Source organism: Mizuhopecten yessoensis, unplaced genomic scaffold (assembly GCF_002113885.1).
Source record: "Mizuhopecten yessoensis strain PY_sf001 unplaced genomic scaffold, ASM211388v2 scaffold9109, whole genome shotgun sequence".
NCBI classification, from domain to species: Eukaryota; Metazoa; Mollusca; class Bivalvia; order Pectinida; family Pectinidae; genus Mizuhopecten; species Mizuhopecten yessoensis.
In genome coordinates, this window is record NW_018407883.1 from 1456999 (window position 1) to 1475666 (window position 18668).

General features: G+C 30.9%; 2 protein-coding genes across 2 annotated transcripts; both read right to left on the reverse strand.

The window, feature by feature from the left end:
- Nucleotides 1–7194: 7194 nt before the first annotated feature.
- Nucleotides 7195–12076, reverse strand: LOC110457390 (serine protease inhibitor Cvsi-2-like). Its single transcript, XM_021508640.1, has 3 exons — nucleotides 11973–12076; nucleotides 7916–8050; nucleotides 7195–7385 (listed from the first exon to the last, which is right to left on the reverse strand). The coding sequence occupies exons 1-3, from the start codon at nucleotides 12013–12015 to the stop codon at nucleotides 7279–7281; spliced, it is 285 nt and encodes a 94-aa protein (XP_021364315.1). The 5' UTR covers nucleotides 12016–12076; the 3' UTR covers nucleotides 7195–7278.
- Nucleotides 12077–13213: 1137 nt separating this feature from the next.
- LOC110457329 (serine protease inhibitor Cvsi-2-like) lies at nucleotides 13214–18668 on the reverse strand. Its single transcript, XM_021508550.1, has 3 exons — nucleotides 18540–18668; nucleotides 16258–16392; nucleotides 13214–13423 (listed from the first exon to the last, which is right to left on the reverse strand). Exons 1-3 carry the CDS (start codon nucleotides 18580–18582, stop codon nucleotides 13281–13283), a joined length of 321 nt encoding a protein of 106 aa, XP_021364225.1. The 5' UTR covers nucleotides 18583–18668; the 3' UTR covers nucleotides 13214–13280.

The window sequence follows — 18668 nt, forward strand, 5'->3', positions numbered from 1 at the left end:
TGGGATAATGGTGTCTCACCTGTCAACACTGTCCATACATTTCCTATGCAGAGTTCTTAAACATTGTAAAAAGGATTTGATGAAATTGATGCATGTATTGAAATGTGTGACACGTCAATAAAATAATAATAAAAAAACATTGTAAAAATATGCGGTAGTCTTACTTAGGGTAATGAGAATACCTCATATATTTTTTTACATATATTAACACACCTATTTGTTCATGTAATATAATTATGCTCCAGAGGATAGTGCCTGTGGAGTAAGTACATAGAAATATGCTATAGCACACACTTACACTTTCTGTACTTTTGTCTCTCTGTGTCAAAGGGGCTGCTGGATCTGCGTATAAATCGGAGAAGAAATAATCTATATTCTAGATCAATCTTAAAAGACATTGTTTTCATAGGTGGAGTGGACCTGTTATCTCAAAATTCCTTGTGTATTGTAAGTAACTATTACTGTTGTTTTATATAAAACTTGGTATTTAAAGTAACCTATTACTGTTGTATGTTATTAAACTTTGTATTTAAAGTAATGTATTAATGTTGTATGTAATAAAACTTTGTATTGTAAATGACGTGTTACTATTATCTTATTCAAAACTGTGTATTGTAAGTAACGTATTACTGTTGTCTTATATAAAACAGTGTATTGTAAGTAACGTATTACTGTTGTCTTATATAAAACCTTGAATTGTAAGTAACATATTTCTGTTGTCTTATATAAAACTGTGTATTGTAAGTAACGTATTTCTGTTGTCTTATATAAAACTGTGTGTTGTAAATAACGTATTACTGTTGTCTTATTTAAAACTGTGTATTGTAAGTAACGTATAACTGTTGTCTGATATAAAACTGTGTATTGTTAGTAACGTATAACTGTTGTCTTATATAAAACTTTGTATTGTAAGTAACGTATTACTGTTGTCTTATATAAAACCTTGAATTGTAAGTAACGTGTTTCTGTTCTCTTATATAAAACTTTGTATTGTAAGTAACGTATTTCTGTTGTCTTATATAAAACTGTGTATTGTAAGTAACGTATTTCTGTTGTCTTATATAAAACTGTGTATTGTAAATAACGTATTACTGTTGTCTTATATAAAACTGTGTATTGTTAGTAACGTATAACTGTTGTCTTATATAAAACTTTGTATTGTAAGTAACGTATAACTGTTGTCTTATATAAAACTGTGTATTATAAGTTACGTATTACTGGTGTCTTATATAAAACTGTGTATTGTAAGTAACGTATTACTGTTTTCTGATATTAATCTTTGTATTGTTAGTAACGTATAACTGTTGTCTGATATAAAACTGTGTATTATAAGTAACGTATTACTGGTGTCTTATGCAAAACTGTGTAATGTAAGTAACGTATTACTGTTGTCTTATATAAACCTTTGTATTGTTAGTAACGTATTACTGTTTTCTGATATAAAGCTGTATATTGTAAGTAACGTATAACTGTTTTCTGATATTAATCTTTGTATTGTTAGTAACGTATAACTGTTGTCTGATATAAAACTGTGTATTATAAGTAACGTATTACTGGTGTCTTATATAAAACTGTGTATTGTAAGTAACGTATTTCTGTTGTCTTATATAAAACTGTGTATTGTAAATAACGTATTACTGTTGTCTTATATAAAACTGTGTATTGTTAGTAACGTATAACTGTTGTCTGATATAAAACTGTGTATTGTAAGTAACGTATTACTGTTTTCTGATATTAATCTTTGTATTGTTAGTAACGTATAACTGTTGTCTGATATAAAACTGTGTATTATAAGTAACGTATTACTGTTGTCTTATATAAACCTTTGTATTGTTAGTAACGTATTACTGTTTTCTGATATAAAGCTGTATATTGTAAGTAACGTATAACTGTTTTCTGATATTAATCTTTGTATTGTTAGTAACGTATAACTGTTGTCTGATATAAAACTGTGTATTATAAGTAACGTATTACTGGTGTCTTATATAAAACTGTGTATTGTAAGTAACGTATTTCTGTTGTCTTATATAAAACTGTGTATTGTAAGTAACGTATTACTGTTTTCTGATATTAATCTTTGTATTGTTAGTAACGTATAACTGTTGTCTAATATAAAACTGTGTATGATAAGTAACGTATTACTGGTGTCTTATGCAAAACTGTGTAATGTAAGTAACGTATAACATAACTGTTGTCTGATATAAAACTGTGTATTGTTAGTAACGTATAACTGTTTTCCGATATTAATCTTTGTATTGTTAGTAACGTATAACTGGTGTCTTATATAAAACTGTGTATTATAAGTAACGCATTACTGGTGTCTTATATAAACTTTTGAATTGTAAGTAACGTATAACTGTTGTCTTATATAAAACCGTGAATTATAAGTAACGTATTACTGGTGTCTTATATAAAACTGTGTATTATAAGTAACGCATTACTGGTGTCTTATGCAAAACTGTGTAATGTAAGTAACGTATTTCTGGTGTCTTATATAAAGCTGTGTATTGTAAGTACCGTATTACTGTTTTCCGATATTAATCTTTGTATTGTTAGGAACGTATAACTGTTGTCTTATATAAACCTTTGTATTGTTAGTAACGTATAACTGGTGTCTTATATAAAGCTGTGTATTGTAAGTAACGTATTTCTGTTGTCTTATATAAAACTGTGTATTATAAGTAACGTATTACTGGTGTCTTATATAAAACTGTATTTTGTAAGTAACGTATTTCTTTTGTCTTATATAAAACTTTGTATTGTGGATAACATAGTACTATTTTCTGATATTCATATTTGTATTGTAAGTAACGTATAACTTTTGTCTGATATAAAAACCTTAAATTTAAAGTAACGTATTTCTGTTGTCTTATATAAAACTGTGTATTGTAAGTAACGTATTACTTTTGTCTATACAACTTTGCATTGTAAGTAACGTATTACTGTAATTTGATATTAAACTGTGATTGTAAATAACGTAATACTGTTGTCTTATATAAAACTTTATATTGTAAGTAACGTATCAATGTTGTCTGATATAAAACTTTCTATTGCAAGTAACGATTTATTGTTGCCTTTGTGGCACGGTATTCTAGTGGTACTACGCCGGGCTCTTGACCGAAGGGTCGCGGGTTCGAGTTACCGCACGGCACGGCACGGCACTGTGTTGTATCTTTGAGCAAGATACTTTACCTCGCTTGTTCCAGTCTACTCAGCTGTAAATGAGTACGTGGTTGGGCAGTGCTAGAAATATAGAATGCTAGCTGTGAGCGCCGAAATGGCAGCACTGGTTGTATAATCCCCAGAGAGTTGAGAAAGATATTGGCTGGTTGCAAAGGCCCTTTAACCACGGATAATAATTTGTGAACCGCTTTGAGACGATCAAACGAACAAGGTTGTGATAAAGCGGTATATAAGAACCTCGAATTATTATTATTATTGAATGAAACTTTGTATTGTAAGTAACGTATAACTGTTGTCTTATATAGAACTTTGTATTGTAAGTAACGTATAGCTGTTGTCTTATATAGAACTTTGTATTGTAAGTAACGTATAGCTGTTGCTTATATAAAATGTTGTATTGTAAGTAACATATTACTGATGTCTTATATAGAACTTTGTATTGTAAGTAACGTATTTCTGATGTCTTATATAAAACTTTGTATTGTAAGTAACGTATAGCTGTTGCTTATATAAGATGTTGTATTGTAAGTAACATATTACTGATGTATTATATAGAACTTTGTATTGTAAATACCATAGTACTGTTTTCTGATCTTAATCTTTGTATTGTTAGTAACGTATAACTGGTGTCTTATATAAACCCGTGAATTATAAGTAACGTATAGCTCTAGTCTAATATAAAACTGTTTATTGTAAATAACGCATAACTGGTGTCTTTTATAAAACTGTGTGTTGTAAGTAACGCATTACTGTTGTCTTATAATAAACGATGTATTATAAGTAACGTATTAGTCTTATATAGAACTTTGTATTGTAAATACCATAGTACTGTTTTCTAATCTTAATCTTTGTATTGTTAGTTACGTATAACTGTTGTATAATATAAAACTTTGTATTATAAGTAACGTAATACTGTATTGTAAGTAACATATTACTGATGTCTTATATATAACTTTGTATTGTAAATGACGTGTTACTATTATCTTATTCAAAACTGTGTATTGTTAGTAACGTATAACTGGTGTCTTATATAACTTTGCATTGTAAGTAACGTATTTCTGTTGTCTTATATAGAACTTTGTTGTCTTATATAAAACTTTGTATTGCAAGTAACGTATTACTTTTGTCTATACAACTTTGCATTGCACGTAACGTATTACTATAATTTGATATTAAACTGTGATTGTAAATAACGTAATACTGTTGTCTTATATAGAACTTTGTATTGTAAATGACGTGTTACTATTATCTTATTCAAAACTGTGTATTGTAAGTAACGAATAAGTGGTGTCTTATATAACTTTGCATTGTAAGTAACGTATTACTTTTGTCTATACAACTTTGCATTGCACGTAACGTATTACTATAATTTGATATTAAGCTGTGTATTATAAGTACCGTATTACTGGTGTCGTATATAAAACGGTGTATTATAAGTAACGCATAAGTGGTGTCTTATATAACACTGTGTATTATAAGTAGTCTAATATAAAACTGTTTATTGTAAATAACGCATAACTGGTGTCTTTTATAAAACTGTGTGTTGTAAGTAACGCATTACTGTTGTCTTATAATAAACGATGTATTATAAGTAACGTAATACTGTATTGTAAGTAACATATTACTGATGTATTATATAGAACTTTGTATTGTAAATGACGTGTTACTATTATCTTATTCAAAACTGTGTATTGTTAGTAACGTATAACTGTTTTCTGATATTAATCTTTGTATTGTAAGTAAAGTATAGCTGTAGTCTAATATAAAACGTTGTATTATAAGTAACGCATAAGTGGTGTCTTATATAACACTGTGTATTATAAGTAAAGTATAGCTGTAGTCTAATATAAAACATTGAATTGTAAGTAACGTTTTACTGTTGTCTTATAATAAACCATGTATTATAAGTAACGTATAGCTGTAGTCTAATATAAAACTGTGTATTGTAAGTAACGCATAAGTGGTGTCTTATATAAAACTGTGTATTATAAGTAACGTATTACTGGTGTCTTATATAAAACTGTGTATTGTAAGTAACGTATAACTGTTGTCTTATATAAATCTTTGTATTGTAAATAACATAGTACTGTTTTCTGATCTTAATCTTTGTATTGTAAGTAACGTATAACTGTTGTCTAATATAAAACTGTGTATTGTAAGTAACGTATAACTGTTGTCTAAGATAAAACTTTGTATTATAAGTAACGTATTACTAGTGTCTTATATAAAACTGTGTATTGTAAGTAACGTATAACTGTTGTCTTATATAAATCTTTGTATTGTAAATAACATAGTACTGTTTTCTAATCTTAATCTTTGTATTATAAGTAACGTATAGCTGTAGTCTAAAACATTGAATTGTAAGTAACGTATAACTGTTGTCTTATGTAAAACTGTTGTTATAAGTAACGTATAGCTGTAGTCTAATATAAAACATTGAATTGTAAGTAACGTATAACTGTTGTCTAATATAAAACTGTGTATTGTAAGTAACGTATTACTGTTGTCTTATATAAACCTTGGTATTGTCAGTAACGCATTACTGTTGTCTTATATAAACCTTTGTATTGTAAGTAACGTCTCACTGTTGTCTGATATAAATCTTTGTATTGTAAATAACATAGTACTGTTTTCTGATCTTAATCTTTGTATTGTAAGTAACGTATAACTGTTGTCTTATATAAAACTGTGTATTATAAGTAACGTATTACTGTTGTCCTATATAAAACTGTGTATTGTAAGTAACGTATAACTGTTGTCTTATATAAATCTTTGCATTGTAGATAACATAGTACTATTTTCTGATATTCATATTTGTATTGTTAGTAACGTATAGCTGTTGTCTGATATAAAAACCTTAAATTTTAAGTAACGTATTTCTGTTGTCTTATATAAAACTGTGTGTTGTAGATAACATAGTACTGTTTTCTGATATACATATTTGTATTGTAAGTAACATATAACTGTTGTCTGATATAGAACTTTGTACTGTAAGTAACATATAACTGTTGATTTATATAGAACTTTGTATTGTAAGTAACGTACAGCTGTTTTCTTAAATAAAACTGTGTATTGTAAGTAACGCATTACTTTTGTCTTTACAACTTTGCATTGCACGTAACGTATTACTGTAATTTGATATTAAACTGTGTATTATAAGTAACGTAATACTGTTGTCTTATATAAAACTTTATATTGCAAGTAACGATTTATTGTTGCCTTTGTGGCACGGTATTCTAGTGGTACTACGCCGGGCTCAAGACCGAAGGGTCGCGGGTTCGAGTTACCGCACGGCACGGAACTGTGTTGTATCTTTGAGCAAGGTACTTTACCTCGCTTGTTCCAGTCTACTCAGCTGTAAATGAGTACGTGGTTGGGCAGTGCTAGACATATAGAATGCTAGCTGTGAGCGCCGAAATGGCAGCACTGGTTGTATGCTCCCCAGATAGTTGAGAAAGATATTGGCTGGTTGCAAAGGCCCTTTAACCACGGATAATAATATGTGAACCGCTATGAGACGATCAACGAACTAGGTTGTGATAAAGCGGTATATAAGAACCTCGAATTATTATTATTATTGAATAAAACTTTGTATTGTAAGTATCATATAACTGTTGTCTTATATACAACTTTGTATTGTAAGTAACGTATAACTATTGTCTTATATAAAACTTTGTATTGTAAGTAACGTATTACTGTTGCTTATATAAAATGTTGTATTGTAAGTAACGTATTACTTTACTGTTATCTTATGTAAAATTTGTTATTGTAAGTACATTTTAATAGTAATTTTAGTATAATTATAGGATGTCTGGTATCTTGTAGGTCACTTTGTATTGCAATTACTATATGCATTGAAACTCACGGGCTGTTAGACTTCTGGAATGAAGAAACTACACTGAATTAAGTAGCAGTTAGTGTTTTTTACTCCCTAGATCTTAATTTATATCTGTTTGATTTGAAAATGTGTCCGGTCATTGGGACATTCGTATATATCACAGGAACATCAAATATATATATGAAATATTTTTATTGATGACCAAAATATGGTATCAAGGATACATTTATATGTACCCAAATACATTCCAAAGTGCTTTAGAAACATTTACAGGCACTATCCAGACAATGCCATTGTTTGCCAGGTTTGCGGTGGTGTTCAACACATCCCGACAATTGTTCACAATCTGATTTCTGCAAACAAGCTGTGAAGGAAAATCAAACGTATGATATATTTGAATAGTGGTCAGTTACAAACATTTAAAATCCGATTTATCAATCAATTCAAACTTAGTAAAATACGTAACTAATGGCAAACGTTACTTGGTTTCAGTTTCCTGAATATCATTGACGAAGTTCCAGACATCAAAGATTACGTCATTATTGCGAAAAACATGTTTTGGTGTTTCATCGCTAAGATCTCTATAACAAAGTTGAATTCGGGTTGATTAACCCTTTCACCCCTAGGTAACTTTACTAGACTCTACCATACTTTCATCTGGATGAGTCAATTATGGTTTACAGTGGTGAAAGGGTTAAGGTCAAACTTCAAAATCACGATTATGATGATTGGTATTAGAGGCTAATGATGTGTGATTTGTGGCAATAAATACAATCATGATCAGCTGTTCATTTTCCTTTTTGAGGACACATTACTTTGATCTATAAGTGTTTAATTAGAAGTATATAAATGTATACATCTATATATGTGTGTGTGTATGTATTTGGTACTTACGGACATTTGGGTTAATAGCACACGTGCATTCATCATGCGCGCATACCATTATTGTGTTGTTGCCGTTACAGGATGTCAATATACACGTCGCGTCGAGGTCATCATGCTCATGACAGTGCTCACTTACTGCGTACACTGTCAAATACAAACTGTCTGTTCAATTTTCATTTTTCTATAATAATAATGTTTCATAATCATATGTTTTTGCAAAAACTATAAATGTCCGTCGCAATGATGATTAAGACATATACTTAAGTAGAAAATAAGGTCACTTTCAAATATTGGAAAAAACTGTAGTCCATTTGTAGCTGAGCGGAAATTCTACCTTATTGCAATAACGATATGTACTATTTTTTGTGAGGTTTTAGACAGAATATAGTTTTCGAACAATAAAAAATTTCACGAATAATGTAACACTAGTAACTTTAATAAATGTGTATTACATAGGAAAAAATCTGCTTTCATAAATGTTTGTGTATAAAAGTATTCTCTGTATGCATAAAATATAACAAGCTATCATAATCAGTACGATATAAATGGATATGAATGTAAACAGACTGAATCAAATATAAAAATTCTAAATGATTGCTTACTGTATCTCAGACATACCTTGACATGTACTTTGTTATATGTATTTCCAATTATGCCTTGTAATGGAAAGCAAAAAAATGATAGAAAAACAAAAAGGTTATTTCGGAAAAACTTTTTGAAAATATTTAATATACAGGAGAAGGATTAAAAACAAATTCAATTAGACTGGGGCTGTAACAAATAGGTATGCAATGCGTGTGTATACATTTCTATTTCTAATTGAAAAATACGGTTGGAGAGGAACATATTGACATATAAATATAAAGCAGTTTAAAAGTTTAAAAAACCAAAGACTATATGCTATATATAAGACTATATGCTATATATAAGACTATATGTTATATATAAGATTATATGCTATATATAGGAATATATGCTATATATAGGCCTATATGCTATATATAATATTATATGCTATATATAATATTATATGCTATATATAATATTATATGCTATATATAATATTATATGCTATATATAATATTATATGCTATATATAAGAATATATGCTATATATAGGAATATATGCTATATATAAGACTATATGCTATATATAAGGCTATGTGCTATATATAAGACAATATGCTATATATAAGACAATATGCTATATATAAGACTATATGCTATATATAAGATTATATGCTATATATAAGACTATATGCCTTATATAAGACTATATGCTATATATAAGACTATATGCTATACATAAGACTATATGCTATATATAAGAATATATGCTATATATAAGATTATATGCTATATATAAGGCTATGTGCTATATATAAGATTATATGCTATATATAAGACTATATGTTTTATATAAGATTATATTCTATATGTAAGACTATATGCTATATGTAAGATTATATGTTATATATAAGACTATATGCTTTATATAAGACTATATGCTATATATAAGACTATATGCTATATATAAGGCTTTGTGCTATATATAAGACTATATGCTTTATATAAGGCTATGTGCTATATATAAGACTATATGCTATTTATAAGGCTATGTGCTATATATAAGACTTTATGCTATATATAAGGCTATGTGCTATATATAAGGCTATGTGCTATATATAAGAATATATGCTATTTATAAGGCTATGTGCTATAAATAAGACTATATGCTATACATAAGACTATATGCTATATATAAGAATATATGCTATATATAAGATTATATGCTATATATAAGGCTATGTGCTATATATAAGACTATATTCTATACATAAGGTTATGTGCTATATATAAGGCTATGTGCTATATATAAGACTATATGCTATATATAAGGCTATGTTCTATATATAAGGCTATATGCTATATATAAGACTATATGCTATATATAACACTATATGCGATATATAAGACTATATGCTATATATAAGACTATATGCTATATATAAGGATATGTGCTATATATAAGACTGTATGCTTAAATAGGGTTATGTGCTATATATAAGACTATATGCTATATATAAGGCTATGTGCTATATATAAGACTATATGCTATATATAAGGCTATGTGCTATATATAAGGCTATATGCTATATATAAGACTATATGCTATATATAAGGCTATGTGCTATATATAAGGCTATGTGCTATATATAAGACTATATGCTATATATATAAGGCTATGTGCTATATTTAAGGCTATGTGCTATATATAAGGCTATGTGCTATATATAAGGCTATATGCTATATATAAGACTATGTGCTACATATAAGGCTATGTGCTATTGTTAGATGACTGAACTAAAAATACATCCAGGATCAACGCCTGCATCAGAGAAATTAAACATAAAATCCAATACATATATTGGTCAGGAGAATACGATATAAGAGCTGTTTATGCAAGTGACTGAATATAGGATGTAGGATGATATATTGATACACAAAATATATGTTAACATTTTGGTTTTATGTTTAAATGCACAAATGAATGACTGCGTGATAGATAAATACGGAAATCCTTCAGTGAATGTCCACTTGTGGCAACCAATCCATAAATGAATATTTGATTGATTGGCTTAATGAATTAGTGAGTAAAGGAACAATTAACTTTTATACATTCTTAGACATTGTAAATAAAAAGTTTGACTGTGATATAATATAGCGTAAGATACTTTATACGAAGAAGTCATTAAGATATTCACAATCTGTTATGTCATCGGCTGGTTGCAGATGCCCTATAACCACGGATAAGTATTTGTGAACCGCTTTGAGACGACCTACAAACTAGGTTGTGATAAAGCTGTGAATAATGACCTCGAATTATTATTATGTAGGTACATGTATATGCTTAATAAACCAACAAATTATTGCGTTAATCAAATACGAAATATAAACTCATTAAATATTGAGAGTCGCAGCACTTTTCTGTTGAGTGCAGGCATTGATAGTTAACTACCTTTTAAAGTTATGCTATTTACTCTATATTTAATCAACAGTTATTCTCGTATGTAGGATTTTTGATGCTCGAAAGTAGCAACCTTTGGCAAATATCAAGTAAAATCCGAGTAGGTTTGTTTTTCCTTCATGGAAATTCCCCGGATAGAATCAGGGGCAAGGCGAAGCAAAGTTAAAATGAATAAATTTCGCATATAAATATTTGCTATTGTAAAAGCGGGGAAAATTGGAACTCTTCTTCGTTGGAGACCAAGCACAGAGTTCTGGTTTCTATAACTGAAGATAAAGTATTTATACTATTGTTTTTAAAACATGTTAGATTTTTATATACTGTACATGAAGGCTAGTGTATGTCATTTGACAAAATCATCAGATACTTACTTGAAATAACCGAACAATACGTCTACGCGTAACTTCAGCATAATGACCATGTAAAAAACTATTTTGAATGCGCTATAGTCTTAACAAAAAATTAGACGATAATAAGACATTGATGCCAAATAAGTCAAAACGTATCAGTCAATTATAACGATATACTTTTCATAGTGGTATACCAATGGTTATTGTACAGTTTTGAGGTACATAAATATTGTACATTTATTCTTGAGTAGAACCAATATTTTCTTTTTATCTTGGGGTATTACTAAAAAGCAAATATATTGTGATTAACACTCATTTAGATTACTAAGATTTTAAATTCGGTGGTTTATGAATTTAAGTGGCACTGAACTTCATAAAAAATGTGTTAAAGTCAGAAGTTAAGACATGACAGCGAAAAATGCGAAAAAATAAACTAAAACCTCATACGAAAGGACAAACCAGCCGATAAAGAGTTTGTTGCAAAATAATTACCTGAATGTGATTCAATATATCAAAATATATTTTCTAATTTGCTATTTTCACTTGAAACTTCCTTTAACAATGTACTTCTACTTCGACTGCAAAAATAAGTATATTTGAACTAAAAAAAATCAAAAAGAAGGGATGCATGCATATGCGCCCGAGAGGAAAAGAGAGAAAAGGCGCCCAGTACGAGCGAAATATTTACCAAACAAAGCTGCCAGGCTGACGGTAAGGATAACGAACCTCATGGCTATGTTTGGAAATGACGACTGAGCACTGACCCACAGATTGAGATTATATCTATGAACTAGATGTCTTATCAAGCAAGCTAGCAAACGAACAAGCACGATTTCGACCAGGTCAATATTCCTTCAACAGTGCAACAGACACAGAAAGGTCAGGTTCAAAACGACGGCGGGATAACGAACCGTTCGTCATTGTTTCTTAAAGAACCTCATCATATAGTATAATGTATTTAAAAATAATCAACGTATGTGCATGAATTATGTTGAAATATGCGATGAGGGTAAGTCAATGTTTGGAAAAAATAATTAACGATGCGGCCGATTATGGCATTAGTTGGTTATTCTTTTTAAACATTTTAGAATACCGAGTTAAATATGCCATCATAATATACAAACATATGTTGGTTAAATATATTCTACCAAGTAAAATGTTAAGACAATATTGTTTATAACAGTTATTCTTATCATTTGTACAGTGATGCTTATATGTCTGTATTTGACAACAAACTGCACGTTGTTGTCATTTCTGGTCCTGTAGGCAGTTGCCTTATTTTGAGTATTTAAACTGTATATATTTCGAGAGATTTTGCCATTTGCAGTCATTATTTGGTCGACAGTCGATAAACTTACAACAAAACACCTATAAAAACTGTCTGATAAATAAGTTTGTATTGTAACAACTGTATGACTGTTAATTGTCGCTTTGTTTCATGATAAATGCGCAACTTGAATCTAAATTGTTTTTTTTAAAATTACTTTTTGTACTGTATCTTAATTGTATCTTTGCATTATAATTTCAATATTTCTGACGTCTAATAGGTCACATTTGATATAAGTTAATGTATGCCTTGCGTTTTATAGGTTACTTTGAATTGTGTGTAAGGTATTCCAGGCGTCTGATAGGTCACTTTGATTTGTAAGTTCTGTATTCCTGGCGTCTGATAGGTCTTATTGAATTATTAGTACTGTATTCCGTGCGTCAGATAGGTCACTTTGAATGGTGAGTACTGTATTCCTGGCGTCTTATAAGTCACTTTACATGACAATTACTGTATTCCCGGCTTTCAGAGTTAAGAAATCAAATTGAATAAATCGATAATTATTGGATTTCCCTCAATAAAAAAATGATATTGGTTCCTTTCATTAATCCATCTGTAGATATTTCACGGGAATTATAGATAAAGATATACGAAAACAGTTCAACAAATGACGTTTTTATTTCTTCCAAAACCCAAAGTACCCAAGTAGCATATACATTGTAGAGTACTCTAGAAACATTTACAGCGACTGTCCAAACAATGCCATTCCATGCCAGGCTTGGGAGGGGCCCTTCGGTGGTGAGGTGGGTGGTGTGGTCCGTGTTCATCACAGTCGGACGGTAAATGTTCACAATCTGATTTCTGTTGACAAGCTGTAGGGGAAGACAATAGTAGGTAGATGTACGGATAGTGGTCAGTTACAAACATTTAAAATCTTGATTTATCAATCAATTCAAAGTTAGCAAAATATTCAAGTAATGTCAACCGGCACAAAGAGAAGCTCTATGAATATGTTAGACAGATTCCCAGACATCTTTGATGACGTCATTCTAAAGTAATAAGAAACTGAACCTTATTTCTGTAGCGTAAAGCGTTTTTTCATTTTCTAACAAAACACCCTGAAAATCTATTTTTCCTAAATATTAATAAGAACTCTCCCAATATATATTATAGATGTAAAAATATGGAGGAATCTCATGAAAACAAATTTGAAAAATAATTACGTCAAGCAGACAAGCTGTGAGGGAAAGGCAAATGCACATAGTCATTTTATTTGTGTCATGTTACAGATATCCTAATTTTTCAATAATATTGAAAAAAAAAAAGATATCAAAGTTTTTAGAAAAACATTCTATTTTAAAGCAACTGGCTTTTATTTCTGTAAAATAGCCGTTTTTCATTGTCTACAAAACAATATGATAATTTCATTTATCTCAATATCTGTGGGAACCTTCTCATGTATATGTAATCAACATTTCAAAATGTATTTGCAATGACAATAAGGGTGGATCTCATTAGAATACAACAGAAAAATATGATCAAATATGGTGTTAATTGGTTAAGTACGTAAAATACAATGTAATACCGGAAAAACATTCGATATATAAAAACAGCTGTAAAATTTAGCTTCATTAGCGGCATGTGCTCGATATCTGATGTTGATATGTTATTGGTTAATCAAATGTTATGTTAATTGTTTTGCATGTTAATCTATACGAAACGTACAGTCTTTATTTACCTCAATCTTGAAACTTTAAATCCGTCCCAAATCTTCCTACACACCTTATTTTCATTTAAGTCGCTCGAAGAGATGAACAGAATTTTGACAAATATTGAGAAGATATGGAACCCATTTCAGCTGATAAATAAAAAGTTTGTTTCGGACGAAATCTTATCAAGATCCTTTAGAGTTTGTTTCTGAAATCACATTTCCATCAATATGCTGATAGAGGTAACATGATTTTGGCTCTGTTCAAAGCTTCTGTTGACGATATTGCAACACGGCATGAAAAAGAAAATATGTTCATATTTATGATAAAACCTACATTTTCCGTAAATATGCAGTTAGCGCTCTCTGTGTGTTGCCCTTTTTCATTGAAATAAAATTCCAGATATTTATTTTGTTAAACATATCGCTGGCCGAAACTCCATGACGACGCCCTATTTTTGTTTGGTGACAGGTAATAAGCTACATGCATTACGTGACGTCATCATTTTTTGAAGTCTTATTAAGGACTTCCCACCCTTCGTTATAAACATGTTTTCCTGTCGTATTTTCGTGTCGTCATTTCCGTATTGCGTATCGGGCATTCCCATACCGTAGTGAAAATTATAGTAACACCGGATAAACAATAGTACACGTGCGTGACGATTAACTTGGAAATGTGTAATTACACTTACTTCAGAAATAAAGCTTATGATACAATGACATTAATTTACTCACGGGAGGACACTGACATATGATCAGACGACTTCAAGAAGGTCGTAAATGAGGCGCATGAAATGCAGACTGATGTGTTTTGTTTACCGACCTCACCTGTACGTATCACGTGCTAACAGTACTTCACAAGCTCTTGGTCGCTACGACTTTTGTTGTCGAGCGAGTTACGCTCTGTCTGATAAATCGTTTCACAAATGCAATTACAATAACACTGTGAAAATAGTAGTTTGTAAAAAATCAAGATCCCTCTAAAATGCGAGTGCATGTACGTGATACGGCATACCATGCGATAGGCTACGGTTACATATGTACCTGACATGTAAATATACCATGCGTAAGCGGGCTATGGAATGATGTCCAAATGTACATGATTGAGAGTAATTTTGTTCCAATTAAATATAGTAGTTTAATATATTTCCGTCGTTTTTGGTATAGAAAATAAAATAAGTGTTATTGCATAAATTCTATCCCTCTGCAAAAAGTTCCGAAATTTTTCAAGGTAGACACCACTCATCAGGATCAAAGTCATTGTAAAATGTAAAATAAATGAATTATAAAGACTGTGTGTATTTGGTTCAATTTTTCACGCTTTTTGTATGAAACTATGTGTCTTGTTTGCTTTTAGCTTGTATTTAGTAACTTTTATCCATACAATTTCAATAAAAAAAACGTTTTTTGTAACATGTTTTAGATATATTTATGATAAATAAAATATTTGAAGGGTAAATTAGCAATGTTTCTTTTCAATATTTTATTGTTGTAATAGTTATGAACAATGCCACACACTCAAAAAATTTGAAAGTGTTAAATTTGACAAAAAAATATTTTTTCGGTATTTTTTACAAAAAAATCCCAAGTATATCGGAATGCTTAGATATTCATAAAATCGTCTCTACATAGTTACATAGTGACATTACCATTATGTGAAACTTTTATTGAAAACTGCTGGTTAATTGCGAAAGGGTGGAACCTCCTGAAGTGTACAATTTGCCTCTCATTTTTGTGATCTTATCGTTCACAGGGAAACATAATAAAGACATTATATACAGCTGTTCAGTTGTTATAGTCATAGTGCCACAATTTATCTAAAGGAAGTTTTGTTGTCATAAAGAGGTATAGCGATGATTCGAAGGATACTTCTAAGAAACTCTGAAGGAAAAAACGAAATTCGGATTTTGAAACAGATTGGTGGTAGGTGGCAACTGGAATGAGGGGCATTATTACGAGGTTAAATTATATATATATAGCGATGTATTCGTTACTTACTTATATCAGTATCAACAGCACACGTGCACTCATCATGTTCACAAATCATTTTGGTGTTGTTGCCGTTGCAGGCTGTCAGTACACACACCGCCTCTAGATCGTCATGTTCATGGCAACGCTCACTTATCACGAATACTGCCAAGTACAAACAAACATTAACATAACTATAAATATAACAGTGTAGTCCATTTCATTTGATAAAGTAAAAGGCATTTTATAGAAACAGTTGGTATTCTTAGAATTGTGGAGATATTTTCATTAATAACTCATTTTTGTGTTGAGAATTCTGATCGGAACTGTATATCTGTTTATTCATTAACAATACTTACTACTGTTGGCATTCATTACTATTCAATTATATGTTTGTCATTAAATTTGTTTGTTATCATTTGTGGAGAGGGCTTATATCGTGGTGTATTTATTTGTGCGAGTACTTTGGGTACGATTCTGGCAAATATGATATGTTTAATTGATTTATACGTTTATACTTGTTGATTTTATTTACCAATCGTCACATTGGCAAGAATATCACTGTGGAGGCCATCTTAATTTTGTTTTATATAGTTCACACTCTAGACAAAATTTCAGTAAATTAACATATACAATAAAACACATGTATTTTTAAATTACAACTTTCAGTGTGCTATGTGGCCTAACAGTCCTAATGTAGCGACATCTGTTCAGGGATCGCGTACGAATAATAATAATATAGGAATTCGAGGTTCTTATATACCGCTTTATGGTCGTCTCAAAGCGGTTCCCAAATAATTATCCGTGGTTATAGGGTCTTTGCAACCAACCAACATCTTTCTCAACTCCCTGGGGAGCATACAGCCGGTTCTGCCATTTCGGCGCGTACAGCTAGCATTCGACAATTCTAGCACTGCCCAACCATGCACTCATTTACAGCTGAGTAGACTGAAACAAGCGAAGTAAAATCTCTTGCACAAAGATACAACACAGTGCCGCACCGCGACTCGAACCCGCAACCCTTCGGTCATGAGCCCGGCGTCCGACCACTGGACTAACGTGCCTTCTCTGATGAAGGCAGATGGATGTAAAATACACACGCGTGATTGCACCTAACATACGAAGGTGTTCATGAAACCCTGATTCATATTAAACTAAGGTGTACAGGAACATTTCAAATGAGTAAAGAGTGAGTACCGAACCAAACTTCTACTTAAAAGATATAAACTGTGGCTATAAAGGGTAACGGCAAACCTCAGGGACTGTGAAATCCGTAAGTAGTATCTACCACCTTGTATCTTGAAAGATAAACGTAGCAGACACACTCACGTGATTGAACCTATAAAAGTTGGTAATAGGTACAGTACATCAAAAAGAATTAAGCTGCACCATACAGCCGTTCGTCCCTCTAGGACTCATCAGTGATGCTAAAGGTAAACAAGACGGAAATCCAAATTGACCTAAAGAACTGTGTATGTATCGATTGGTTGTTTTGCGACACACAAGACCCCGGCAGGATATTGAAGAGCACCGTAGTATTATTGTTATTGGTTCTTTGTCCGATTGATCTTTTCTCTTCTTTTCTCTTATCTGTTGGATTACAGCTATGGTAACAAGAAATGCATCCTGTGGTATCAAGTTTCTTTCATCGTGAAGCTGTCGTTTGACCTATTTACTAGCATAGTACCACATATGTTACTACGGGAACCTACATTTTTATTTTGATAAATATCAGACAAGAATGGTGGCACTGTTGTTCTTCAGTCCCAGTCTTGAAATGCACCATGCATAACTACATTTCACGAGGAACATAATGACATTTGAGAGAACGATCCCTCAAATACGTGCACAGCAATTTAAACGTTATTTTGATACTTTTATATTTATCAGGGATTTTATTTAGGCTTTATATATTAGTATACTAATAGGCGCAATTCTATGATGATTGATAAAACTGTCAGTGAGTAAATTAATATGAATTAGCATGAACCTATACGCGTCGCCACAACTATTATCAAAATAAATACCCGATGGTCTTGCTAAGTAACAAAATAATGTTGATTTAGTCAAAACGCCTTTGCCAATAATGACAAGATCAATTTCATTATAATATGACAATAGCTCTTTAAGATTATATCAAAAGGGTTGCTATTACTGAAAAAGAAACGAATATGCATACATCATTACTTACAATGTAACTAATTAATATCTTTGAAATCGAACCAATTGATAAAAAGAAAGGAAATGTACCCTGGATGACAGATAGAGAGTAAAAGAAAGATAGAAAAAAAGAGCAATCGTCTGATAATTACCAACATATGCTGCCAGGCAGGCGGTGACGATGAGGAACTTCATGGCTATGTGTGATCACTGACTATTGACCTCTGATGGAGATCACATTTAAGTACTAGGAGCCTTATCAAGCACACGGACAACTGCGG